The sequence below is a fragment of the Necator americanus genome, chromosome I, assembly GCF_031761385.1.
Source record: "Necator americanus strain Aroian chromosome I, whole genome shotgun sequence".
Lineage (NCBI taxonomy): Eukaryota > Metazoa > Nematoda > Chromadorea > Rhabditida > Ancylostomatidae > Necator > Necator americanus.
The window spans coordinates 23,877,320-23,897,145 of record NC_087371.1 but is presented as its reverse complement, the minus strand read 5'-3'; the positions used below and the strand labels follow the sequence as shown (position 1 = coordinate 23,897,145).

General features: G+C 41.8%; 2 protein-coding genes across 3 annotated transcripts in view; one reads left to right on the top strand and one right to left on the bottom strand.

Annotated features, from left to right (window-relative positions):
• Positions 1–272: 272 nt before the first annotated feature.
• On the bottom strand, positions 273–7,639 carry RB195_006674 (uncharacterized protein; the record flags this gene model as incomplete). The annotated part of the gene is made up of 14 exons (XM_064179891.1): positions 273–338; positions 1,402–1,595; positions 1,753–1,833; positions 1,892–2,006; positions 2,062–2,241; positions 3,337–3,515; positions 3,574–3,702; positions 3,775–3,965; positions 4,817–4,965; positions 5,057–5,146; positions 5,360–5,449; positions 5,869–6,066; positions 7,387–7,527; positions 7,577–7,639. 14 exons carry the CDS (start codon positions 7,637–7,639, stop codon positions 273–275), a joined length of 1,866 nt encoding a protein of 621 aa, XP_064036809.1.
• An 11,170-nt stretch (positions 7,640–18,809) lies between these two features.
• RB195_006673 (uncharacterized protein) overlaps positions 18,810–19,826 on the top strand; it is a gene marked incomplete at both ends in the record, with an annotated part of 13,377 nt that continues 12,360 nt past the window's right edge. For both annotated transcript variants that reach the window (XM_064179890.1, XM_064179889.1), the window contains one exon: positions 18,810–18,841. In XM_064179890.1, coding sequence (XP_064036807.1) covers positions 18,810–18,841 — 32 coding nt within the window. The remainder of the gene's footprint in view (positions 18,842–19,826) is intronic.

Sequence of the window (19,826 nt, the reverse complement as noted above, 5' to 3'; positions counted from 1 at the left end):
AAGCAATCCACATTATTGACAAGATTTAGGAGAAATCATATTTCTGTTTTGGCTGTGTTTTCATAAATACTGTTCAAACAGCCAGTCGCAGTACTGCAGTTAAATCATATTTGTCCAACTGTGAATTGCATGATCATGATAAGTTGCACTCAATCTTGGTAGCAGTGAAGAAGATGGAAATTGAAAGTCTTGACAATGAGAAAAATACAGCGACAATAACCGTAATGAAATTCGGATAGAATCGTGGTATAAAGCTACCAATACATATCCTATTATGCTTGACGGAACGCCTCCGATTCTTCGGTTGAACTTTCATCGTCATGCCCCGCTTCTTCGCCCTGAAACAAATCCTTAAAGTTAAACTAAGGAGTGTCCACTCTAAAACTGGACTAAATCACGTTGCACACACACAATTTCTGCCGCACTTATAACCTACGGATCTTCTCCACTAAAGGGGTTAAAGGTATTACGGTTGGCTATTGTTGAATCCAAATAGCTTCAAAACAAAGGTGTTGATGCTTTTTTTAGATTTTTTTTTTCATTTGCTTAGTGGTGGATCTGTCAAAGTCTACGCACTTACAACATTTCATGTCATGATGAAGAAGCGATTCCAAACTACGTCTTTGACAGATCCACCACTAAGCAAATGCAAAAAAAACCTCTAAAAAGCATCAACATCCTTGCTTTGAAGCTATTTAAAATAGAGGACAAACAAAAGAACGATTTCATAACCTCTTTGATAGTATCCCATTCTATTACTACTAATATTTTCCTGAAGTTTTCTAGGCTCAAATTTAATTCAAATATGGAAATTCTATATTCTACACATTCCTTGTATTTTATTTCAACGATAAAATTCCGATCAGTAACATAATCAGGTCACTCGACTTGATATGCGTCTGATTCGCTGCAACGATCAACTTTGAAAAGGTTTAAACAAATATATACTATACACACAGAGCAAATGTGTTAGGAGGAATGTAGCACCAATGTCGTAGTAGATGCACCGGAATCTACCTAAGGATTTTAAGGAGCACTTTTAGAAAAATATGGTGAATTCACATAATTTTAGAGCCCATCATTTGTTATTGATCATACAGTATGCGTGCGGTTCCACTAGATAATTTCGGCTAAAGAAATTTTTTTTGTGAATAGTCATCAGCTGGCAGACAGAAAAGATGGTTACGCTATGTGGTTTACACATGGTTTTGGACCGCAGAGGTTCTGTTAGTCAAGTTTTGTTAGCTGTAGCCATTCCAGCGGAAACTGTTGGAACTTGAGGACAATTTCTCGTACCTTCTTTCGCCTCGTAACCCATCTATCATATAGTTTTGAATTCACCAGTTTTATAATTCAGTAACGTTCGATAAGAAATAGATGTTGTGGTGTTTGGATACTCACAGAATTGGGCCGCAGACTGGCGGTTGAGTCAGTTAAATCATCCGTTCCGTGCCACATGAGTCGAAAATGACCTTTTATATAAGCCATCACAAATATTGGAAAAAGTGTACATGGCACTAGATATATAAGTGCTGGCTGAGCCATGCTCATGAGGGACAATGCGATGAAAGTCACAATAAGGCCTACACCGTATCCTGAAAAAGTGGAGTAACAAACTAATACAAGGGATTTTTGTTTTCCAAATGAATTGTTTCTTTGGAATTTGCATTCCTTTTAAGTGCGGAATTTAGAAATTGAAATTTTGAGCACCAAACGCTCAAAATTTCAGTGAAAAAGAAAACGAGAACGCACCTAACGAACACAAAACGCCATATGTTATGCGAGACCGCTCACTGAAGCCGCTCATAGTGAAACAGTGTGTGACCAGATATCCTAAATTTCAATAATCTATCTGCGATTGGTTACATAGTACTTTTTGGGTTCACCATACCTGGTATAATAATATCTCCAAGCCCCAATATCGTCATCTGGAAAGTTTTCTCGATTGTCAAATCGACGCATGATATCATTGGATCGAAGCGCGGCACTTGCATCAGCATAGGGAACTGCGAATAATGGGAAGTGCTTGAAAACAAATAAATGATGCTTAGCGAAAACTACTTTTTCTGGCAGAGCTGCGTCGATTGGCGGTATTGGATATCCATCGTTTCCATCTGATGAGCATCCGATACCTGTTGCCACTTCTAACATTACAGAACAACCACTGCTTGTTAGATACGGCGTGACAAAGACCATCACTGCATCGTAAATGAACATACAGACCATTAGCACCGTGATCCACTGTAAGTTCACAAGTAAAAATCACGTGAAGGTGAGTAACCCTGATCTGAGGAAGCGAATTTTTTATATGCCCACAATCACGATGATGCTACTCTGATTGTTTCTTTCTTCTGGCGGTTTGGGGAAAAATGTAGTGGGGGGAGAGGGATTGGCACTCAACCTTCACCTAGCTTTTTTGTCTTAGTAACTTTAGCTTACATATCACAGATCCTCTAAGATTAATGCTTAGGTTTTAGGGCGCCGACTAACTCAGTTATTGACTTCCAGAAATAAGAGCGCAGTTAAGCAGTCTCTTGCAACAGGAGGATAGGTCGGCCTTTCCATCTTTTCGCGGTAACTCTTTCGTAGGGTACAAGAATATATGTCCAGAATTATCAGTCACACGTTTAATTGGGTATGCGTTAGTAGCCTGCGCATGAGTCCTCGTCTTAACCTAAATTTGAACGAAATGTACAAAATATTGACTTTCTAGCGCAGAGAAAGTGCATGGAAAGCAAGAACAAGGCTACAAATTCTGCATTAAGAATTACATGGGAAATCTATCTTCGCATGTTTTGCTCGATAATGTTTGAAACACTCAAAATCACACCTACGAGATAGACCCGGCACACTTTCTTTAGTTTGAGTGAGTGTGCAGTAGTCCTGTTAATTACAAAACTTTTCTTTACGTCTCTCTGAAAATTGGTTTTATAGCTTTATGTGTGCTGATAGTAAGAACGCTTCTTTAACCCTTCATCGTCGAAATTAGGTTGGAAAGAAAGTTGTTTGGATAAATGTTACTTACGAGACGAGTTTCACTATTCAAACGTAAAGTTACAAAATACACTAATTAGTATATAGCCTCACTACGCGTACGACACATCCGACTAGTTCTTCCGGTTAGGTTGTTTAAATGTAGAAAGATCGGTATGCTAAGGATACTGGTAATGATCGCACACTCCATTGCAGTGATACTTCCTTAGTTCGGCGCAAGGATGAAATCTTACAATTATGTGATAGTTACTGTAGAGCGCGCTCTATTGGATGCGCTAAATTCGTAACTCCACGTATAATATGTAGAATGTGTTAGTATGAAGAAAAATAAAATGTACTTACCATCACATTAGGTAACCGCAGAGACTTCAGTATATGAAGACACAGAGTGATATTGATGAAGTCTAGAAGAACAAATGCATAAGGTGAACGTCGATATAAAAACCATGTCAAACAGAGTGTGAAAGATAAAGTGAATGTGATCAGTTGCAAAATATTCGGTCTTCCTTGAGGGAACCATCCTAAAACATGAAGCAATTTGAGAAATAATGAGAGAGACATGCATTATTTGACACTTGCGGAGCTGAATTCCTGTGCACAGTCGTTTTGAACAGCATTCACTTATACTGCAATTAGAGAGGAGAGCCATTGCGCATCCATACACGCTAATCGAGCCAAAGGCGACTAACATAACGTTAAAGAACGCAACTAAAAACAGTTGTGGGAAAGAGCAGTGAATGACACAATAAAATAAATGTTGAGAGGAATTGTTCAATTCACCAAGGATAGGCCGGAAGAAGAAACCAATCATTAAGATTCCAACTAGTATAACCATAAGAATAGCAATAGCGAGGAAATTTGAATAAAATGCTATGCATTTTTTCCGTCTATCGGTATTTGAGTCCTCTGAGGAAGGCTGAGGAGAGCACGATGATGAAGTTGTCACAGCAGTCACTTTGTCCTTACCAACTCTGCAATCTCAATATTATTCTTCTACCCCAAATCGCTTGACAATATATTCCAGACGATGCCAGAACGAGACAGAAGCGACCTCTCTCTTTGTTTTAACTCCACTCAAATTATACATTTTCTCGAACAATTGTTATCGTAATAAGCGAGCAATAACAATAATAATGTAATAAGAAAAATAGAGAAAAGTTGACAGTATAGTAAAGTCAATTTATTTGTTCGAAACTTTTACAGCTGGGCATCTCAATCACTAGAAAATCACCGTTTATAAATTGGATGAACAAAAACCAAAAATCAACCTTTGGAATCAATGATTGATGGAAGTTAATGTTGATCATGAGTATTAGTTGCTTTAACCGTCAAATCAGAGAAGCGAAAATCATTAAAAATTGTAGTTTTCGCAGTTTTTTTTTCGAATGTCGTAGTTCGGTTCTCATGAATTTAATTTATACGATATTACGGCTGATTTCTGCTATCTTGTTTTCGTAACTTAATTTCCCGTCAGAAAATTCCACGAGAGCCTCATTTGTCCCTTTTTATTTCCGAGATTTTTTTTTTCAGAGAAGGCCTGATATTTCTAGAGCTTAAAAAACAACTTTACATTCATAATAGTTTAATAGTCCTTCACATGTTGTGAAAATTGGGGCGATTGTGGAAGAAAGGCTTTTGGCGGGATTGTTGAGGAAGCGGATAAAATCCCAGGCTCTGATCACTCACTGTCTCTCCACTCTCTCTTTCTCTTCTCCTTTCTTTTCATTTTAACAGAATATTATATATACATTCGAGGTTGAAACTCGCACTTCTGAACTGGCATTACGGTAAGTAGTTGTTGCTTTTAAAGACAGCAGCACACCTGTGGCGGACAAATGCCCAGACACCTCCTCCAGTTACACATCCAACTGCAAGAAGCCACATCACTATCATTGACAGATCAATAGGATAAGGAGGTGGTCTGTGAAACTTCAGTTGAAGCCGAGAAATATTAGAATATTCGGCTAGACTCTGCAACAGTTATGATAGTTCACCGATTGTAAAGAAAAATAAAAATAGCAAATCTTGTACAATCATAACTACAATCGACAAAGTAACAAACCAAGATCTTGGTCTGAAAGACATGAGCGTACAAGAAAAAAGTTTCGATGGCATCTGATGCATTAACGTATGGATCGTAGAAATCGGAGAACTGAAAAAGTAAGATTAAGGTCACAATTCCACTTTATCTAATCACTATCCGGCCACAAAACCGCACAGCAAAAACACAGAAGATCAAGATTAAATTCACGCATAACATCACAAATCATGCACGAGTGAACCAAAGTACCAAACACTGTCTCAGCACTTGGGGAAAGAGTTTTAACGTGACACAATAGCAAAACAAGAAAAACAAAATACTAACCAGATAGTCGTGCCATCTTGTAATGAACGGTTTCCCTTTTTCTACCAAAAGGATAGCGTTAGCAGCGCCATACAACTTCAACTGATCTACCTAAACCAACTTTCTTGACATTTTGATTGAAGTTCAGATGAGAGAAACTGAAAAGGGAGCTGACAGTTTAGTACACCGTAGGAAAAGGAGAACAGTAGAAGAAACACAAACGACTAAAGCGAGAACAATTTTCCATTAAATCCGACTTAGTGAATTACTTGATAGGAAAGCATGCATGCTACTCGTGAATATTATTTTGCTAGACCTATGCGCTTGTACTTCGTTGGACTTGACGAAAACATCTGGCAAATGCTATGACCTATTCTGCGGTATTAGCACACCCGCTAGGGAAGACTGGAGCCGTATCTCGAGCCGCTCTTCTTTATCATGTGCATCCAGAGAAAAAGACTGGATCTATTGTATTTCTTATCATAAAACCCTTCATATTTGTCTATCTGGTTGGAATTCAAATATCCTACCTGGAACTGTGTCGCGTTTTTGAAGGAGGAACCACCTTCTGTGAATCTTCGTGTACACGGTGTTCCATCGTCTTCAATACGGTACAAAAGTGGCACTGCGGTCCCATTGTATCGCAACGACCTTTCTGAGTCAGACGGAAGTGGACATATCCTAGTTTCATTGAAGCGGTTTCTCCAAAAAGAGAGTCCGACAGGATTCTAAAAGAGAATCAATTGCTGAAAAGATTTAACAGTCCAGGTATCTAGGACAAGTTGCGCACTGGTAATCTTATATTATTAATCACGTTGGTAATTGGTAATCTTTTACGGGATATGTGACAAAATAGAAGAGATGAAAACCATCATAACAATGCACATTAAACTGGATGGTTGCTCAATAATCTGAATGAATAGTACAACTACCACCATAAACCAACAAGAGAATGAACATTTAAAAATCGAATATCCCCGTATTGGAAAATTAATTTGTTTCCTTCAAACTTATTATGAGTGTAGAACTATGTTGTTTAACATTTATATTAAAACTGTTATTTCAGATTTAAGAAAAAAATAAAACGGTTTGCAAACGATTTCGGTTTGTTTTTCTGCTGCCACTGATCATTAAAATCAATAAAGACAAAGTTTTTCCTAGTGAAAACGGGGGACACTCAGAGGGCGCCCTTATTTCCCGGACCTCTAACTTACTTTTTTCTCTTCCACTTACTTCGAGAAATAAGGGCGCCACTGAGTTCCTCCTCCCCAAGCATATTTTACCAGTTTTCTTTAGATTACATATGCTTCATGAACTCAAACGCATTCATTCATTCTCAGAGGTATACCGTAACATAAATAAAGGTTTTGCAGACGTTTTTTTTTAAAAGTTGTTCGGGGAGTGAGAGCTTCAACAGCAGCTTGAAATAACCTTAGGCGAAGGCTCGGGCGAATTTTCGATATTAGGGTTAGGGTTTCTCGTAAAAGTCGCTGCTTTCTAGGGTTATACTAATCGACATATAATTCTTAACTTAGAGTGGGAACTCCTACGGAGCGAAAAATAAGAGGCGTCACTTTTCCCAATGTGACAGCTTTTTACACATATAATAGCTTCTTGGTCTCTTATTAAGCTTATGGTTGCAAAATCTGTGAGGATTGTCTCCCTTTTTCGCACTTATCTCTTTTATCTTCGAAAAACTACATCCAGAAGTATAATTACGAATGAAAAGAACCAAAGATCGAGATCTAAATGAGCGGTATCTTTAAAGCACCCATACGAACTTAGAGCTGAACTTTAAGGTGAACAATGTCAACTTTCTCTACACTCAACCTTTGATTTTAAGCTCATGTAACCCATTGACCAGGTTTTCAAACAAAAAACTAAAAACGCACTACAGAGGGAAGGGGGAACACATGACAAGCAGAGAAAAGGTTGCATTGCATTGCGGCTGCTCACTAGATTGAACACTTTCGACGCCGAAAGTATAAGGTATAGTCACAGACTAAGGACAGAATAACCTATTTACAAAGGACAGAAGAGGAGCTCACCGCGCTCTCAGCATTTGGAGCGATTCGTTTCAGTCTATATTGGAGATAATTTGCGCACACTTCAACCTCCTTGCCCGTGTCTATATTCCTGGCTGATAAGTAAACGAAGCTTGAGTCATATCCTTTACTTGCTCTTCGAGCCTAAACACAAATCTCATTGCAGAATTTTGAAGACGAAAACAAGAATTACCTTGGAGTTGGGAATGAGACCGAGTAAGAAAGCGAGTAAGAGCCACAAGGTAGACAAGTACATCACCGGCAGACGGTTGAGCGGCGTTCACGGCCAACCTGTGCCGGTACGGTCCACGTACGGTTCTTCTAGCGAAAGGCTAAGATGCCCTGCGCTTACTTTGTCTCTCTAGGAAGGTAAAAACATCACAGTGAATGTCTCCAAAAAACGACTTCAAGCGAACCAAAATTAACATTTAAAAATATGACTGAACATGAATAAAAGCTGAGAAGTACAACCATTCTTATCCTAGTCCGGTTCTAGATTATCCGCTAGATAAGACGAAATAATAGACATTCTTGAATAAAATATGCACGGATTTTTTTAAGCTGTAGTTGTTTGTGTTATATACACAAGCAACTACAGCTATGTTTGTTACATGCGGTTATGTACGGCATATGCCGTATATAACCGCATGTAACATACATAGCTGTAGTTAACATATAACGGAGCCGCAATATCGCTATTGGATCGGGACGAGTTCAATAACCTGCTGGTGAAGAGAATGCTAGAAATCAGTTCTAGGTACTCTCTGCTAAGTAGTTACAAATACCAAACCATACGATAGCGAATAGCAATTTTTTCTACTCGTGTATATTTTATCCTATATTCTATTTTCACACGCTGATTTACAGTAATCCGTGCAGCACATGACATAGAAGTCATAGGATCAGTCTCACGGAAAAAGTACAACGATTAAGTGGGATTATTTGTTTATCCGCGGTAGCGGTAAATTTGATTCATTCGTTTGTAACGTATGTACGTCGGTGAGCATCATGTAAACATCTTTTTTTTTCTCTTTCAGAAGCACTTCGTAATTCCTCGTGTGTGGTATAGTCAGCTCAAAAAGACATGAAGCTCGGTATAGTTCAACACCGATATTCATGCCCTTTCACCGCACTGCTCCGAGCTGTGTTTTTTTTTTGCTCGACTATACAATGCGGAAATACTGGATCTGACGCAAAAAACCCGACTGGATTTTCATGACCACAACCGTATCATACACTTTTTGAATAATAAAAAGTGATTACCACTCTAGCAGTTAGAGTTGGAAGTCAGCTATGATCGTCCTCTCCAATGTGCTAATTAATATTTCTATATCATTTGCTTCAGGTAATTTTTGGTAAAAAAAAAAGCGCTAGGCGGATGCTTCCATGCACTGCACCTCCTTGTGAAGGAGGAGTAGTACTGAAGCGCATTTAATAGCTATTACCTTGCTTATTGCTCTCCAAACTGTCATATCACGACCATAATTCCAAGCTATAATAGTGTCAAAATGACATGAAGCACGGTGCAGTTGCGTAGGCTGCTGCGCTCGAAGCGGCGCGGAGGAGAGTAGCGGTTATAATCCAGTGGGGACCTCTGCTAGTCCACCGCTGCACTCAACCGCGCCGCTTCGAGCGTAGGAGCTTAGGATGCCCGCAGAGTTCACAGCGGGCGCCACCTGCACGCGTCTGCGCTTGATGGTTATTGAGCGCCCACAATCGTGCGCTCAATAACCACTAAATAGCCGGCCGAGCGGGTGCCGCCGCCCGCGCGGCTGTGAACTCTGCGGGCAACCTTACGCAACAGCACCGTGCTTAATGTCGTTTTGACCTATTTTTTCGTGTGCGTGGTAACGCTCAAAAAAATTCGTCTCGCTTCCATTAAGTATTTTGCGAATGCACTTTCAAAAGATAGTATGAAAACAAGTATTTGTACCTACAAAGTACTAAAAAAATAGCTGGCTACCAAAATCTCAACTTAGTAAACTTAGTAAAGTAAATATGACGTTCATGTAAATGACTCGCTCTTACGAGTTTTTGGGCAAATATCTCATCATCATCATCATGAAGAATCATCAGCAATTCAACAACTTCAATATAGAACGTAGAGCAATTTAATCATATATCTGTAGTGATTCTGGAAGTGAAGTTCGGAGACGTATCATTCCACATGAAGGCAACATACCACGAATCTGACGTGGTGGGAAATCAGTTAGAAAAGCTAGAGATTGGGTTGTAGAAAAGCGGGTCAGGAGTGGTTCCGCTCACCTCTATCTGATCACCGTAAGGAACGGTATAAGAACCACTTTGGTAATTATGAAGTTATTAGAACGCTTCTCTATGCACACATTCCGCTCCTCTTAGCGCAACCTATTCATTGGTTTTACTTGAATAGGTTGCTGAGAAGACATCATTGATTTTCGACCGATCGCACATGGATGTGGTGCGTTGCAATTGATATCATCTTAAAAATGTCGTCTTTCACGCTATTTCTTATGGTGATCAGGGTGAAATGAGCGGAACCACCCCTGATCCCGCAATCAACAAACCTAACTCTAGATTTCAACCTGGAAACCTTCACCACGTCAGATTCGTGGTATGTTGCCTTAATCGTGTTGTATGTGTCTCAGTTCTGTGCTGCAAAATTGAAAGAGTACTATACCAAACATTGTTGGGTACATAAGCGACAGCCTAGATATACACAAGCTAATATTTCACATAACCACAATATGCAACGACAGGGTCGTTGCACGCATCGAAATGAACTTAATGGTGTTTTTTCAAACTAATACTTTCTCTTATTTAGGCAAGCTGTCCGATACATTCAATGCATTCTTTCCCTAATTATATTTCATGCGTGGAATTTCTCGCAAGAATCTATAAGATGGAGATTCTTGGGATTTCTTATTCACGAAAGCTGGGAAAGCTTTGAAAATTGCTCTAAAGCTCTGCATCAATGTGTTAAACTAAACTAAAGCTGACAAACAAACACACTGTAAACAGAATGTAGACACTACAGAAAGAATAATCTCGCTACTAACGCGAAGTCAACGATATCGAGCAAGGCTGCCGTAGATAAAAGTAACATCACTTTTTGATCATGTGCGGATGATGTTACTAGGTAAGACTCGTGAGATATAATGCCAAAATCGAATCTCTCAGAATAAGAGGTGCTTGAGTAAGCTTATTTAGATTAAAAAGAACAACCGGCTAATTTCAGAGCATAACACGTTATCGCCAATTAGAGAGCAGAACGGTCAACAACGCCCGTCGAAAACTGGAGTGCAGTGAGGTCACGTCTGGTGAGTACCCATCGCTAAGAAGACGGGTGAATCAGAAAACAACATGCAGTAATACGCTAAGAGAGGTGTAGACGAGTAGACAAAGTAGTGAACAAATTTGCGCTCACAAACCATGTCGATATCTTGACCACGGAAACGGAGCGCCATCGATCGCTACGCGCTGCCTTCTGAGGCACCTGTGAGCGCATGATGAATGCCTGTGGTGCGGATGTTGCTACGCGTCAAATATATTGTAGTTCGTGTTCATACACTAACTTCGCTTAATCATGCAATGTCAAAAATCCTTCGTGTGTTCGCCGGTTTCTGTAGTCGTTGGCTGGTTACGAGCATGTGTATTTCACCGGCGCTGGTGGTAAGCTGCGGACAGCTTGATTTTCTCTTCTACCACAAAGAAAATCCTACCAAGGAAAACATGATGGTTTTCGTGTCTCTTTGAAGAGTATAAACCACTAGACAATGCTGGGTAGGACATGAAATGGAAGCATTACTGACGCTTGCTCTAGTGAATTGAAGATCAAGGAAGGGATAGGTGGTCCAGGTTACACAAGGTTGCGTATCAGGAGAAAACCATAACATCAACTACCTTTGCACCTATATACTTAGAAGTAGCTCGCGGCGACAACTGCGCGACAGTCAGTTGGGGCAGCAGATCGTTCCGCTGCGCTTACCGAACGCTTCGCCCATCTTGCTACCGCAGCTACGCCTACGTGGGGTGCATCACCGTTCCAATTCGCGTGATGGTAAACAACGGAGTTGTTCGCAAACTTAATGAATAATGCGTTTTTATGGGGATTCGGAATTCTAAAGGTTTAGAGCTTGATTTTATTTGTACTTTAGATCCTATTTATATTCGCCTAATTTCACATGTATTATTCATGCAGCATGCAAACTTCGTTTGAAACGTTTACTTCTTATTGTCTTAATTTGCGTTAGATTGTTGTGTTGCTGTTCGACTGATTTTTGATGTCAATCGACCAGGCAATTGTTAAAACTGCTTTACAGGTACATGGTCGTATCTTACGGATACGGTGCGGATCGCTAGATTACGCCTGTTTTCGATGATATCGACTTCTACAATGTGCAGCTATACGAAGCGATAGGCTGTCGAATAAAACGAGCAGAACTTGAAGCCAAACTTCCACTCGAATAAAAGAATACGTAGAACCAACGTGTTTATTTCCTTTCGAAAAGGAAGTTGTACCTACGAAGAAGTTATTTGCTGCTGCGAGGTGAAATCACTTCTCTTGCTAGCCGGGTAGGTACTCAAGGGAAAACTCTGTGGAAATCAAATAACCATTATCAGCGTATTTATGCAACTGCGGACTTGGAAATTTCCCAAACTGTCGGTGTTGCTTCAGCTCTTCATTTCCACCTGAAAATAATGATAGAAGAACACCTTGTCCATTCTCTTCACTATACACATGGTAGCCGGCTAATTTTTGTCCTTAATACACAAATACATTTAGAGTGTTAAAAGTATAAGTGGGCAATCACGCCAATGCAACCCCGCCCACTTGGCTTCTCCTTCCGGCGCCTTGTCTGATGCAGCGCTACCACTCCGAACGGTTCTGCAGCTCTGTGTTGTGTGCAGCTACTACCGCACCAATCGCTTTGTCGCCACACCACCTTCTCAAACGCTTAGGTTTGGGTCCTCCCTTCCGCTGAGATCTCAAGGGAGCTCTTACTCCTGTCGACGACCTCTCACTCACTAGTGATTCGGCTACAACCGTCCCCACTTTCGGAAAATATGCTCGCAAACAATATCGTCTCGATCGCAATGTAATATTGCCTTCGGCCCTGCCCTCAAGTCTCCAGTCTCCGCTACGAGGTGTCACTGTGAACTAACGAACCGACCGACTGACTCTTGTGTGTGAGCGAGCTCCTCATTTAGAGGGATTTCCCCCTTGACATCACGTGGCTGCCGCGCATCTGATTGGCGCGCACATGACTGTCCAGTACAATTCAAATTCAAAGTTACGAAATTAGACAACATTATGGAACGACTACCTACAGTAACAAGATGCAACAAATACATAACATTCTACATGCACCAGTACATGGTACTGACAAAATAACTTTTGCCTTAAAGTTCTTCTGTGGGTTGCACTCACTTTCATACATATTATTTGTGAAACATGGAACCGGTAGGGTGAGTATCTCTCACTAGTTATACACTAGGCGAGACTTTTCATAACGTCAATGGGGATCACAATAACATCATAACATCATGATAATCATAGCATCCTTCCTCGTCGCCTTCAGTTAGTCATTTTCATTCTGCATCCTATTACTTTATCTTTGTTAGAAATGTGGTGCCTTTTCCCATAATTTTCGTTCAGGCACTTTCCTTCACAAAAAAGTTCTCCATTGTGGACTTCATGCTTTATTACTCCATTTCCTTATAAGTTTGTGTTTGTGTTTCATCAGCTCATCCAATTAGAAACATGCGCGCTTTCGGTGGAAGAGGGTGGAACCTAGACAAGAACAGTGCGGGTAGCGGCGATCGCTCACATATCGGCTGCATGTATTTTGCTTGCTTCGTCCTGTTAGACGTCGCAAGCAGTGGTCTTGATCCTTGAGTCGTATCCGGGAGAGATTGACTGATGTGGTGCAACGTGCGACGTAACTGATCCCAATTGGTTCATCCACTGCGAACAGATCAACTCATCTCTGCCACTCTAACGTTCTTTTAGCCCACCTATCATAGTTTCGTATCACAGTTCCTTCTCTTCCTTTGTGATTGAGCCTTCTGTACTTTTGACACATACTTCACTGAGTTACGAAGGCAGAACATTACTTTTACGTGAAACGAACGATGTCCGGCTTGTGTTTGAGTGCCCTGCAGTGCAGCAAACGGCGCGAGATATTGCAGAAGCCTAGACAAGACGGTTGGTGGAGTTCACTGTAAAGTGTTGGGTAGTCCAGCGTGACGAAGCGAATTGTTGTTGCAAAAGATTCCATGCTCTCGTCAGGCAGTTGACCTTTCATGTCGTGTTCTTTGGCGATATGCTAGACGAGGACGACAGCACCTTTTTGCAATGTATGGGAATCTTTCGCTATATAACAGTGCAGGTTATATGCTCGTACGTCCCCAATGCGTACACCCGAACGTCTGATAGCGTTTAGTTGAAGCAGAGCCACCACGAGCAGGTAGCCATCGGATTTGTGTACGCGGCCCCAACCCCAAAACCCCATATGCATTTTTGAAATTATTGGGGAGTAGGTCCCGACGCGTTTGGGGTAATCAATTTTGAGTATTCCCGCAAATAATTGCATATAGGAGGAGCGCAGAGCAAATTTCACATCGGAAACTCTTTAAGATTATGGCGTTTCCTGCGAATTTCCTGTCTCTGTGAGATGTTAAGTTGATTTCAACGTGTCTATTGTCTGCAATGACGGAGGAGTTAGATGAATAGCTCGCCGAATGGGGACTATTGTGAAAGGATCATCCGAACTGTGGAAACCATGAAATATCCAAACGTGTCCGAACCGCGATGGTGGACATGGTTGCAACTTTCAGGGCTCCTGAGTTTTTACACGGTGAGCAGAAGATCTTTTTGGTGAATTACATCTTTCTTCGTTTGCGTTATTGGAAAGGTGAAGGAAATGGCTCGAACGCTCGAGGTGAAGAAGAAAACGATTGTGGTAATTAATTCTCAGAATCAATGGTTTCGAGATGCACTTGTTTAAGTTCTACACAGATAATGTTGAGCAGCTGGGCGAATACCATGGTAGAAATCAACGATACCAACAACTACAACGTTGGCGCTACCCTGGAAGGGATTATTCGAAAGTGCGCCGTTTCTGATGGAACAAACCCAATTGATATGCGAAATGACTATAACAACCTTGAAGATCTCGGGCGCATCCTCGAGACGAAAAGGTAAACCATGGCGCCAACTCCGTCGGTTTCGCAACGAAATTTCACACGCAGCCCATTGAGAACATGTGGTGCCAATTGAAGGAGAAGATTTGTGGGTAGCATTAGTGAATAAAAGTTGAATTTCTTCGTGATCTTTTGAAGACAATCTTTTGTCTAAAAAGGTTGACCGAAAGGTTAACTTTAATAAATGAATGAAATTCGAATTCTTTCGTAAGCTTTCAAAGACGATCTTTGAGGTTATAACTTTTTCGACTTGTTTTGTGGAAGTGGTAACGCACTCCGAGAACCTCGAAACACGAAATCTACACCTGATTTCGGTCAAGTATCTCATCTATCGATTGGAACATTCAAACTCAACATTCTTTAAGGATGCACCTAGCCCAACTGAACTTGAGCTGTATCCAGCTGAGTTCTTAGCTGGTCCTCATAGCAAACACATTGGCCCATTTCGTTGGCGGACTCTCTCGACTGCATTTATCATCTTTTGAGATCAAGTGTAACGTTTTTTTAGTCGGTCTATCGTCGATTCTTCTCATAATGTTGCAGCCTCACCTATGCTTAGATTTCCATATATTCCGCTAGGTGGCGGAGACGTTTCTGTTAAGTCGAACTTGCGAAGACCGACTAGGTGTGTGTGCTGGTTAAACTTCAGAAGACATCTCTCAACGGCTGTGTGAGTAGTAAGTAGATTCTTAGACGTGTCAGCAGTGCCTGCTCACCTCTCAGCCGCGTGACAGAGCGCTTGAAGAATAGTCGAGGTAGGGACGAACCTATTGGTCCATTGGTTGGTCCGTAGCTTCACCGATTGGTGCGAGTGGTACACACGCTGCTCTTATCCATCTGCTCAGTTCTTCCTTCTAGTCGTTCTCCATATTCATGAAACGAAGGCGCGCTTATGACCACTTTCCCATGATTTGGGAGCCTTCATGTTGCATTCCTTCATCCTCGCAGTAGACGCTTTTCTTGAGCTGTGCCTCCGTTTTGTTTAGTAGCAATCCTATCCTTCCTTGTTTCATTTTATTCCCTGAGCATCGTCTCTGTTTCACTGGCTCTGTTGGAAAAGACAACGATGTCGGCCGTTCACCATTTCCAATGGGTATGATAAGGAGGCAGTAGAGGAACTGTATCGTGGTAGTGCATCGAAAGTAGCAATTGGCTAATTTCATCGCATGCGAAGCTCCCACACCTTGATCGGCCAGCGCTGAGCATCTTGGGTTGGTTCAACGTTCTTGAAAACTTTCTCATAGTCGACGGAGCTTAGACAAAAAGCATGCTGTATCTTTGAGAAAGTTTTATAACCTTTGACACAGTTTGTATGCGTTCCGCGTAGTTGAAACCCTGACGGGATCCAGTTCGTTCTTAAAAAAGGACTTCATCCAGCGTTGTCGATATGCCCATCAGGATAGTCTTCGAGAACACTTTGCATGAGACCTTCAGCAAGCATATCGGACGATAATTTCAAAGGTCCTCCCGGCTACCTATCATATGAACAGGAACAGTCTGCAAGAAGTTCCACTAGCTGAAGATCTTTTGTTTTCAAAGAAAGAACGTTAGGTACGCCTATACAATTACATAGAGAGTATGGTGACCAGCCTAAAAGAAAGTCTGCTGACAGGAAATCAGGCCCGGGGTCTATGCCAGGTTTCATGTTCTTGATAGCAACTCGTACTTCTGAAGGAAGAATCCGCGGTGGAGCTTCACCAGTGCACCAGTAGGGATGATCGGGCTTGACAAAGGAGTTGATAAACGGAAAAGGCACACATAGAACTTTTTCATTTCACTGCGATAAGAGGTGCGAATCCAGTCTTCGTTCAGTAAGGCTCTCAGCAAAATATTATATTCGCGAAAATCCCTGGAACACTTCTTTTGACTTGTTCTTCTTTGTGCTGTTTCCAGACTTTTCTTCAAGCTGTATTTCGAAACATTTTCCTGCAAAGCTTTTCTACAGCGGGTGTTTGTCACCGACCACTCAATGCGGAATGCATTACGATCTAGCTTTAAAGTCCTTCTTCTTTCTAAAAATTCTTGCTGGCTTTCAAAAATCCAAGTTTGTTTTGCGCGGCTTCGAGGCACGTTCAGCTCAGGCTCGTAATCCTCCTCTCCTCGGAGGGGGTAGGGGAGTGTGGATGGGAAGCGGTCGTTAGGTACGCATACCCAGTGAGATGCAGTCGAATAAGTGTCTACTAAAGTGGATGTCGGTAAGCCAGAGCATGCATGTCTTAGGCTAATTGAGATCAGTCAGCTCAGCCATGGCCATGTCAGTGAAGACGTGCGCTGTGCTGGTGTTGCAATTACGTGATACAGTTGGCTTCCGGAAAGGTTCAAAGAACAAGAAGACAAGAACAGCAAGGTAGAAAGCAAAGAACGTAAAAAAAAAAGAAGAAAATGAAGCAAAAACGTTGAAAATGTCTCTAAGAACAAACCAACACAAGAAAATATAAAGCTGACAACGTTCCAAAATAGTGAGCTTTGAAATGATTATTGCTTAACAATTGTAGCAGTCGGAAATTTTGTGATACGTTTATTCCAGACAGGGGTAGGGTAGAGTGCTCGACTATCGGGTGCATGGCGATGGTTCGGCACCTCACCGCTTTGGACTTTTGCATCATTATGGAGTATTTTCGTGACACACACACCACACACACACACACACACACACACACACACACACACACACACACACACACACACACACACACACACACACACACACACACACACACACACACACACACACACACACACACACACACACACACACACACACACACACACGCACACACACACACACACACACACACACACACACACACACACACGCACACACACACACACACACACACACACACACACACACACACACACACACGCACACACACACACGCACACACACACGCACACACACACACACACACACACACACACACACGCCACACACACACACACACACACACACACACACACACACACACACACGCACACACACACACACGCACACACACACACACACACACACACACACACACACACACACACACACACACACACACACACACACACACGCACGCGCACACACACACACACACACACACACACACACACACACGGACTAAGCGCGTTATTATATAGCATGATCATGATTCTCTATCATAATAATGAGGCTTAACTCTTCCATGCCGGTTCCAAAGATGGGTATTTTTCAGCAGATCAAAAACCAGTTGCTTGTTTCTGCATACAATAGAACATCCAACATTCATCAATGTTTCAAAAACTCCTTGGCTTCGTGATGAATTACCGAAAGAACTAGTTTCCAAAAATCCTTTCTTATGCAAAAAGCTGAAACTTCCTCGCTTTGTTTTTGAGAACTTCTTCGACAGAATCTTTGACGGCACATTCGAAAGCATTGTCATCACCTTACGCTTTGAATAAATTTTGAACTGGACCTGTGTGTGCATTATGGGCAGACTTGAATCCATCATGCAACAACTGTTCGAATCTCCTGTTTTTCTCAATTTCCTTTATAACACACAATTGTTTTCTATTTCTAGTACTTCGTATGCAATCGTTTTATATTTATCTATACATAACGGATCAATGCTCCATACAGAGGCAGCAGTAGACATAGTGTCCCTACAAAGCATGTTTCACACCTTATTAGAGGATGAGGGCTGCTGATAGGCAAGGCATGAAGCAGACGCCGCGCAGTGGTCTGCTGATGTTGTTAGCTGCTGCGTAGCGCAATTAACGGCCGCTGCTGCCAATCATTTCCCCTAAGGATAAGCTGTCGCAGGACCTGTGGGTACCCAAAGATGCGCTCCCTAGGAAGAGCAGGGAAGAGTCCACGTTGAGCTCCTCCTCGATGTACCAATCACCTTGGGACATAGACTTCTCGAGCATATAATCGTTGTTTATGACTTCTTCCTTCCAGTAGTAGACGTTCCTTGCTTTTCTGTGGCTGTGTCGTATCCTTCGCTTGAAGGAGACGGCGATCAGATCCACTACAAAAGGATGGTACTTCCGAGGCATCAGGAAGACTCCACCTCCAGTTGTATGTGGTCGATTTCCGCACGAGTCGAGCTGTTAGGTGCTTCTGATGGACGAGGTGAGAAGATCTCGGAAGAATCGATTACAACACTTCCTACATTTTGTGGCGGAGCATTTTTTCCGCGAATGTACCAATCATCTATCTGCCGCACGCCACACTTCTGCTTTTGATCTCTTGCAGAGCCACTACGTGAAATTTGATGTGTTCTACAGCTCCGAGGAGGACCTGCAGGTTGGCGGATATTTTTCTCGCGTTGTAAGAGAAGAGTTTGAAACAATTTTCATGGCCAGTCGTGCACGTATCACCTCGGTTTCGAATCAGGCACAACCTGAGGTTTGATAGCCTCTCATCGGTCGCCATAATGTCCGATGCCGGAGATGGGAGGGCTCAGTTTACTGAGTAGTGAAGCAGTGTGCACGCTGAAGCGGCAGGAATACTTTCTTCGGTCTTCTTTTGGTCCACAAAAAACTGACTTCCATGGTTGATCTAAGGATCAATTTTAATGAATGAGTACCAATTCTAACTTCAAGGGCGGGTGTCACGCAGTCGGTAAAAGGTCCGCTGTTGCCGACTGAGTTACACTTTCACACTCCGAGTTTCATCACTCCGGGGTAGATGAATTGGAACTGGACTTGTCATGGAGGACAAAAACGCTGACATGATCACCGGCTGCCCCAACAAGTCAGTGTATAGTCCAACAGGCTTTCCAAAACCCTCAACGATTACGAACTGCGGTAAAGCCCATTGGCGCATCCCAAGTATATTAATACGTATAATATATTAATACGGAGTCTTTTTTTAATACGAGTTCTTTCGTGAACTTTTAAACAAAAACTTGTTCAGATACAAATTTTATAATGTTAGTGTTATATTCGTATTCGTGCTATACATCTGAAACTGTCCCGAAAAAGAATCACCTATCTTAACATCGTGTTCCACCTTGTGTCCCTTCCGACTACTTTAGCATCCCCATCTGTGCTAGTCTTCTGCTCATAAATTCTGACGCAACAAAAATTGATCTCAAAGTAAGAAACTGCATGGCAAAGGTAACTTGTGCGGTTGTTCATGTTGGAACGCAATGAACTAACAGGACTGCGCCTTGCACGGTACTGGGCCATAATCTTTGACCCTTTTTTTCCTAAATTACATCACTTATGCCTACTAACTTTCGTGCCTTCCTTGTTAGAAAACGTGACCTAATGGGAATAATTGCGCT